Here is a 9,395-nt window from a genome sequence, read left to right as displayed (position 1 = left end):
AGACAGATAGAATTATCTATATATAGATTATATCATATTATATAGACACACTCACACACACCACACATAAATGTATCATTTACTCTTGCTTGAGTAACATTTGCTAAAAACCGCAGAGCACATCTGTTTTTTGGAAGTCATGTCGTTAAATGCACAGTTGGAAGAAAAAGTGTGCTAACCCTTTGGGAAAAAAGTAACTTAGGCTTTCAGCACTTCTACAAAAACAAGGACAGATCTTCATCTAAACCCCAATATATAAAAGAAAAAAAAAAAACAGTTTTACATTTTATGTTCTAATTATGCATAGGTGATAATCCCTCCGACTGCATTCCTTTATCAGCAGTGACTCCTGTCAGATGTTTCCTCGAACTGCTTATGAGACCAGCACAGTATTAAGGAGGAATTCAGGACTGCTCCTCACTACATAACTGGTTTGAGTTCATCAGTTATTCTGAGATGACTTGAGTGGACTCTTTAGGTCATGCCACAGCATCTCAGTTGGGTTAAGGTCAGGACTCTGACTCAGCTATCTCAAAGCATGAATTTTGTTCTTTTTCAGCGATTCTGATTCTTAATTTACTTGTGTGCTCTTCGTCAGTGCCTTTTGCCCTGATACTACAGTTCAAAACTTCTTCAAACAACTTTAAATTCATTGTTTCCCCATGGATTGCCAAGAGGCCAGGCCTAATTCCAAACTTACAACATGCTCTTTTCTTCTTCTTGTCCTTTCCTCATTGTTATGCAGCATTTTTCTCACAGTGGATAAAAAAAAGTCAGATTTGAGGGAGCTGCAGAGATCTGTGCAGATGTCCCACTTTTGCTGTCTGACTTCTGTTCTTTTTCACTTCTTTCAGGGCTTCGTGTTGAGTTCGTTGTGTGATCTTTGCAGGCCAGCCACTCTTGGGAGCACAGCAGCCCTACATACCTCCACTTTGAATCAAATTGTCCTTTTGCACCTCGATGAACACTCATAAAAAAGCATTTAACTTTTTTTTTTCTAGCCACCTTTGTGCATCTCTACAATGCACAATGCTTCTTCTGTCCTGTGAGTCAAAGTTGTTGTGATCTAGGAAAGGGTCACACATGTCAGTCTTGAAAAAAGCAACCAGACTTCACCTCTACAAGCGACACTTCCAGTCGGATCTCCCGATCTCTTAGAACGGCTGATTCCAAGTAGTTTTTGGAGAGCTCATGAGCACTTTTAGCAATTCTTGACTGCAAGTGTTCAAGAACAACATAAAGCACACTTTTATTTGTTTCATCAGATATTGTTTGTCTATAAATCTGAGCTATTATTGTCAAAATGTTACAACCCTTTCCTTTCCTTTGTAACTGCGATTCAAAAATGAATGGGCTAACCCTCGGGTGCTCGGGATCCATCCATTAGATTCCTTGACAGTGGCAACAAATGGTAGAATATCACTAGCCTTATCCTTTAAACAAATAAAGCACATATAAGCCTCCCTATAATGTGTGGATGTGTGATTATAGGCAAAGACACTTTTCACACCACACTTTCCACCACTCTGTGAGCACCACACAAAATGAAAGCCGTGTCAGAGTACGTACTGATAAGAACCTGATGCTGACAGGACCCCCATGCAATCTCCCCCAAACCCCTATCACCTGAGATGCTTGAGTGGGTTGGATGCATATATACTGTGACGTCCAATAACATTTCACTCGGTCCCTCCTCTCAGCACTGTCTGTATATATGACTATGTCTTTTCATATAGCACCACAAGTGGCTCAAAAGTGCAGGATTGGTATTTTCAGCATGAAAGGAGGGTTGTGTAATATATAGATGGCTTTGGCAAAAGTGCCCAGAATGAGTATTATCATTAGGCACTGCCACTGTGAATTCCTCAGACACCCCATGAAACCCACATAATTACACAGTGCTCATACCGATCTGCCATATTCTCACAGCACCCACAGCAGCACTGCATGTTCTCTCACAGCTAATTACCGAACCTCTCTGAATCAGGTGCACGTTGCCGCCCCTCCCGGAGTCTCACTTCAGGGTAATGATTGCTTTATGTTTCAGTTAGCTGACTTACTGTATAGCCGCAGCTAACTGTAACGCTCTACAGGTAGGTGCGCTGAGGGTGAAGGAGAAAGCACTTTCCTGAGTGATGAAAGACTTCTCAAACAGCTTTCCTCCTCAATTGAACTGAAGCGCGTAGGCTTTCTCCGTCTTTGAACCAAAAGACTGCATTATATAGAGTAAGTGACACGTAGCTCATGATAAATAAATCTGCATTGCAACTTTGATCTTATCTTTGAAGCCTTGCCAATTATTTCTCATATAGTGAAATATCAAAGAAAATCATTGCACTTATCAAATAAACCACTGTGATCTAGAAAGCAGGTAAGCAAGCAAAAAGGTTATCTGGTGGGGAAAATTGAAGGTTTCTGAGAAAATCTACTACCTCTAAAATATATTTTCATTTTAGATTGGCTGCAAACAGACACCCCACTGGCACGCTACATTTTTGTGTTTTTTCAGAAATGACTTTGACAGGTTAGGTGTTATTATTACTGATAGCAATGATTGTCAAAATACAAAAATAGGGCCACGATGCTTAAAAAGAAAGAAAGAAAAGAAGCTGGGATTGTACTTTATCGCTGACATTTAATTCAGCACAGTCAGTGAAAGTGGATCATTTTAACTCAACTGTCAGCTGCTGTTTTCAAAGGTAAGATAAACTGTCAAGCTGCAAACCGCCTCAAAGAAGACGATTAGCTGCTATAAGTTAGAAAACTGGGCAGCACAGGCGATAAACATAAACAGTACTGCTAAATGTATTAATTTAAGCTTTTAAAACAGTGTTCTTTGTAATGGTGATTAATCACAAACGGGTGAAAGTTTTGAACATTTTACACTATTTTCATCTACTCCTTTGGCTCGTCTTCCACTTTCTTATCTCCAGATTTGCATGCACCTTTCATCTTAGATTATGAAAGATGATCTGAAAGTACCAGTGAAGTCTCTCTGCCATCTCATTTATTCTGATTCAGAGGCTTTGCCAAAAGCAGTTCTCCCTCTCTAAATATAGTTGAAATCATCAATGCAGAAAGCAGACTACAGATCTGAGCTATTAGTACTCGTGTATGTTACCATGAGCATGTCACTGGTGACCGAGTTGGCCAAGTCAGAAACAGAAGAGTTGGCTTCGTGGCCCTGCCCGTGGCGGCGTCCGGTCTCATCTGGAGTCTGACCTCTGGGGCTGCTGCCTGGTTTGTTACCTGGAGTTCTGTTAAAACAGAAACAAGCACAGTGATTTTTACACATATAGCTTGTTTCCAGTGTTCCTAAGTTTATCCTCAATACATGTAGTTTACATCCTCGGGCCAAATATTAATTATTTGTTTTGAAAATTTGTATTTAAGTGTAGCTAAGAACCAATATCCTACCAGACAGGCCACAGGAAGTCAATTATCATTACCTACAGCAAGAACCAATGCAGTGAAAAGAACAGTTTTATAATGGCCTATGAAGGGAGAGAATTCACTGTCAATACAGATAACACAAGAAACCAATAAAACTGGATTGAAAAAACTGTCTAATTTAAAGGGCTTACCCTGATTTGAGTCACGGTTTGTGTTATAAGTTGGTTTGCATGTGTGTGTTTCATTATTACACCATGAAAATGTAAAGATTTGTGGCCTCAAGATCCTAATAAACCAAAGTAAGGTAAGGTAAACTTCCTGGCTTACATTACCCAATTACTCTTGTTTCCTTGCTGTTCCACTTCCATTTCCAGGTATTTCCTTGTGCGTTTTTCCTAATCTTTCCCTTTAAGTGACCTTTTGAACTAGTTTTTGGGGTTTTTTTGCCCACCTCATGTGGCAGTCTGCTTGCATAGATTAAAAATTTGGATCTTTGAATTGTAATTCTGTCTCGTGGGTCCTTTTCCCATTACATTAGTTTCAAATAACGTCAATCTTCCTGCCAGCATACAGTGACATTAAGCAATAATACGTTTGCAGCAACTGCTGGATGGAAAATTACACTGCCCCTGTAAATAACGACAAATATCAGTGGACACTTTAGTAACACCTGGCTGCTACTGTTTTGGACTCCTTTTTACATTCACAGCTACATGAATTCTTCATTGCAAAGATTCAACAAGGTGCTGCAAACAGCCCTCAGAGATTTTGGTCCATATTGACATGATAGCACCACACAGATGTTGCAGATTTGATGGCTGCAGATCAATAATGTGAATAATTGCTCTGTGATCCAGTGACTATGGAGGAGGAGACCTCAGCTTTGAGCTTTTTGAATGGTATGTTTTCTTGATGGAAGCAGCCTTTAGAAGATGGATACACTGTGGTCATAAGGGGATGGACACAGTCAGCAGCAATAGTCAGCTGGACCGCCATTCGATCTGTGCTCAGTTTGTACTAAGGGGTCCAAAGTGTGCCAAGAAAATATCTCCCACACCATTACATCACCACCATCAGCCCTAACCTTTGATACAAACCAGGATCCATGCTTTCATGTTATTTATTCCAAATTCTGTCACTGCCATCTGAATGTTGCAGCAGAGCGCTGTCATCACCCAGAGAACAGCTGCTCACTGGATATTTTGTGTTTTTCTGAGATGGTTGTGTGGGCAAACCCCAATCTGGCACCAACAGCCATGCAACACTCAAAGTCAAAGTCCTAAATGCACTGAGTTGTGATTGGCTGAGAAAATGTTTGCATCAATCTGCAGTGAAACAGGTGTACCTAACACAATGTCTGATAACTGACAAGTGAAAACAGTCAACCACGTGCAGCAACAGACTCTCACACTGGTATATTAATAACTGTTTCCTTTTTTAAAAAAAAAAATCTATTTAATTGTTTCTCCTCTCTCCCCTATTTTGGGATTGGTCATGTCTCCCTGTGCTCTCTTTTTTCCCTTTTCTCTTTCCCCTAACCCCCAACTGATTGCAGCAGATGGCTGCTCCTCCCTGAGACTGGTTCTGCTGGAGGTTTCCTCCTGGTGAAAGTAAGAATTTTTTCTTCTCACCACAGCACAGTGCTTGCTCACAGGGAATCGTCTTATTGTTGTGGTTTCCTCCTGAATACCGTAGGGTTTTTACCTTGCAGTATAAAGAACCTCGAGGCAGCTGTTGTTGTGATGTTGCGCCACATAAATACCTCTGAATTGAACTGAACTGAACATATTACAGTGATCCAGATACTTTTTTGTATTTAAGTTGCTCAGGTAGCATAGGTTGTAATAAAATTGCATCAAAAAGACATTAAAGCAGTCATGGCCAATTTCTTGCAGTGGTTGACTATTAATATATATATAAATTAAAAACGCTCCAAGATAAACATACACCAGTGCAAAACTTTGTCAGACACCACCTGTCACTTTAGACACTTTGAAGACGATCTGTACAGAAAACTATTTTTAGAAACAAATGCTGCTTTTAACGATGCTGCTAAAAAATTGTTCCCAGCTTTTTCATTATGTAACTATTTGGGATACAGAAAAATACAAACATGTGATACCAGTCTAGGCATAGTGACAAATAACACTAATAAGATGATGCAGTGAGAAAAACAAAAAATAGCGAGAGTGACAGTCAGACAGACAGAAATAGCGAGCGAGTGAGCAGGTGAGATACTAAATACAAAGGTAACAGCGCAAGTTAGATTAAAAGAAGGGAAAGATGATCCACGAGATGAGATAAATTAGAGTAAAAGCAAAGGAGATGATTTATTTTTATTGAGACAATGAACGAATGAATGTGAGACACAGTTAGACACACATTAAGCTTTAGCTCAGAGAAGGGGAGATGGGATAAAAGCTCTGAAACAAAGCAGAACAGAATTGGCGAGGAGAGTCAGACATGCTAAAAAGCAGACAGAGGAAGCAAACTGACGTGTAACACAGGAAAGCAAAATAGAAGGAGGCTGGAGAAAGAGGGGTGAGAGATAGACAGGGGTTACACAGCAAAGAGACAAGCAGAAGTAGAACGATGCTGAACAAGAAGAGGTAAAAAAAGAAAAGGATATGGTGTGGAAGAGAAAAGAATGGATTCGTCACTCCGCGTTTATTTCCTGTGATTTGCAGGTCATAGAGCCAACGATGCACCACAGCCTCAATTCAAACTGTAATGGTTTATGTTCCACAGGTCTGTCAAATGCAGATTAGTCTCACATGCATGTGATCCCTGCAGGTTAAGCTAAAAATACTCAATTGAACCTTTTAATATCGACCCTTAATACGTTAGGGAACCATGTCCCACCTTAAATAATTACATAACACCTGGATGTCTCGCTCTGCCACTGATGTGACTCTCACCGGCACAGTGTGTGGTCTGTGTTTTACACATTGTTAATATTTCACCACTAATACATCTAAAGTTTGTACAGCAGCTGATCAGCTCACAAAGCACAACTTAACACACAATTTTTTTTACGAAGCAAAGAGATGAGTTAAATGGAAAACCTGACATTCTCACGAGACCTACCATATTTGAACAAGTTCCCGCAGAGCCAGGTACCTGCTGAGCTTTGAAGGACCAAACAGTGAGAATAAATGGTTCACATCGTTAACAGAGTTCATAGAGAGGACAGAGGGTACCTTGACACAGACACAAAGACTTGTAATTGTGCTGTGGTGGTGGAGTAGTTAGTGCCATTGCCTAGGAGCCTAACATTGTGGGTGGGCCTAAGGGGCCCGACTGATCATACTTATCAGTGATGGGAATAACGGCGTTACAAGTAATGGCGTTACTTTTTTTCAGTAACGAGTAATCTAACTAATTACTATTTCTATCGTTACAACGCCGTTACCGTTACTAACAAGCAGAGCTGGACCGGCCATCGGGCATACCGGGCATTTGCCCGGTGGGCTGATGGTGATTTTTTGTTTTTATGGGCCGATGGGTGTTTTTTTTTTTTTTTTTTTTTGTAACGGTATAAACAATGAAAGATGGTGGATTGGCCAGATGCTGGCCGATGTGTAAAAATAACTCAGTTGTTTGGTGGTGGCTATGGTGGAGCTTCCACAGAGGCCAGCAGGTGGATGAGAGAAAGGGGAGGCAGGAGGAGGAGAGACCCGAGGCGGCCTCCGGTCCGAGTGTCAGGTGAACTGAACTTCAGGTAGGAAGTTATGACCTGCAGTCTATATGGGTCAGATATAAACCAAGGTTAGGTGGAGTTTATTATTTGTGCTAACTTTTTACAGTCCGTTACAATAACTCGTACTGTGTACTATCTAGCGTGACAGAGTTTCTATACAGCTGGGTGGGTGCTATGATGTTACTGATAGTGAACTTATTCATAAGGTTAGTTAGTAGAGTTGCCAACTGTCCCGTAAAAAACGGAATTGTCCCGTATTCAGAGACATAAAGTAGTCGTGGTAAGCCAATCACATGACTTTAAGATGACAAAGCAACAAGGTGATATATACCAGTTTTTAAACTGTGCTGATAGGCCATGTCATAGTCATGATAAACAATATATATACGCGTGTTTCTTCCTGAATAGTTTCATGTTTACTGTCTAAGGACAGCGCTAGCAAGCACTCTCTGCTTATGAACAAAAATTTAAAAAACAAAACAAAAAACAGCCCGTTCGTTTTGGTGGAAAAATGCACCATGACGGCCAAAAGGATGATACCAAACAAGGCAAAGTAAATACTTTTTAAAGGTGAAATGTGGAGGGAAAATCAAAAGTAGTGAAAAATGGCCAATTATACCCTGGACCCCAGAGGGTTAAATGTTTTTTTAAAGTAACGCAATAGTTACTTTTCAAGTAATTAATTACTTTTAGTTACTAACTCAGTTACTTTTTTGAAGAAGTAACTACTAACTATAATTAATTACTTTTTCAAAGTAACCCAACACTGATACTTATACTTTGTATGTTTTCCATGTGCCGGCACGGGTTTCCTGCAGGTATTATGGCCTCCTCCCGCAGTGCAAACAGGCAAACATAGCAAAAATGATTCATGAATGGTTTGTGGAGCACAACGAGTTTTAAATGTTGACATGAATTCACTCCAATCTAGCATCTGTGGGATGATGTGGGCAAACAAGGGGCCCCACCTCGCAACTTACAGGACTTAAAGTTTAACTGTTGTTAAAACCTTGGTGTGAGATACCACAGCACAGTTTGAGGGGTTTGGTAGAGTCCATGCCTCAAGAGGTCAGGGCTGTTTTATCAGCAGAAAGGTGGACAATATAATATTAGAAAGGGGGTTATAACGTGATGCCTGATCTCTGTATATACATTGTGTTAAAGGACTGAATGCACATTACATGGCTTTGGTCATTTCTCGACAAATATTCACAGCAAAATAAAAAGGAGATCTTGTAGGGAAATAATGGAGAAAATGCCCAGCTGTGTTTATGTAAGGTTCATTGTTTAAGGTTCATGTGGCCTCTGTCTTGTGTGTTTGATAGTGATTTAGTAGGGCTCATTGGGCTGTCACTTTGCCAACCCTTCCTACAAATAAGCATTTATAGACTCTTTGTGTAGAGACCAGCTGACAAGCATATATTATGTGCCCTATAGTTTAAAGTGAGGAATGTCTTATCCATGAAACTGAGCTACCACTGAAAACACATTTAAAATAAATCCTTCTTAAGAGTTTCATTTAAAAAAAAATAAGAGGAAAATAACTCAACAGTACAACCTACCTGGAATATAGAAACAAACATTTTAACATTTTTAGGTACTAAGTGGGATGCTGAGATTTTAGTGTTGGCAGCAGACATTTAGAATTACTTTGACTGTGCCAATAACCACAGTTTTCAAACCGGTCCCCACTGAAAACATATGCTTGAAAGCACAAAGGTGGATTAAAGCAAGTTCTCTGCTCTTGATTATAGTAAAGACACGAAATACAATCTGGGTTTGGACAAAAATCAAAAGTAAATAAAATCACAAAATGTTTTGACCATGATTCAGTAATTCTCTTTTGTCTTTCCTGGTCTTGGTCCACATCTTTAAATTCCTATCCTTTGAATCTTTGAATGCTGGCTATCCCTTTATTGTTGTGATCAAAAACAGTGTTTGTTCCACTCTTAACTTTGTGGGACACTTTTTAAACAATATCACCATTTCCCAAAAGCACTGATTTTATATTAGTCCCTTCATATGTCTGAGGGCTTATAACATTAATGTTAACTAACTAATAAAAGTTTTGTTGAAAAGACATTTTCATTCTATGTAATCAATTCACAAATGTATAACTTAATTAATCTTCCATGTTTCTCAACCCTTACATGCTATTCATATTCCATACTTTTATATTTTAGCTTGCTTTCACATAATATGTGTCTATAACAAACTTTGAACAATATATCTATTAAGTATATGTAAATAGCCTATTTGGCATTAATAAATGGATAATCAGTCCTTAATAAATGTTTCTTTT

At 39.4% G+C, this 9,395-nt stretch overlaps 1 protein-coding gene across 2 annotated transcripts in view; it reads right to left on the bottom strand.

Annotated features, from left to right (window-relative positions):
- Positions 1-9,395, bottom strand: part of syt7b (synaptotagmin VIIb) — a 130,266-nt gene that overhangs the window by 6,858 nt on the left and 114,013 nt on the right. For both annotated transcript variants that reach the window (XM_005724295.1, XM_013908494.1), the window contains one exon: positions 3,122-3,257. In XM_005724295.1, coding sequence (XP_005724352.1) covers positions 3,122-3,257 — 136 coding nt within the window. The remainder of the gene's footprint in view (positions 1-3,121; positions 3,258-9,395) is intronic.

The sequence above is a fragment of the Pundamilia nyererei genome, unplaced genomic scaffold, assembly GCF_000239375.1.
Source record: "Pundamilia nyererei isolate P.nyererei 1_Seehausen unplaced genomic scaffold, PunNye1.0 scaffold00011, whole genome shotgun sequence".
Classification (NCBI taxonomy): domain Eukaryota; kingdom Metazoa; phylum Chordata; class Actinopteri; order Cichliformes; family Cichlidae; genus Pundamilia; species Pundamilia nyererei.
The sequence above is the reverse complement of the archived record's forward strand: the minus strand, read 5'-3'. Positions and strand labels throughout refer to the sequence as shown.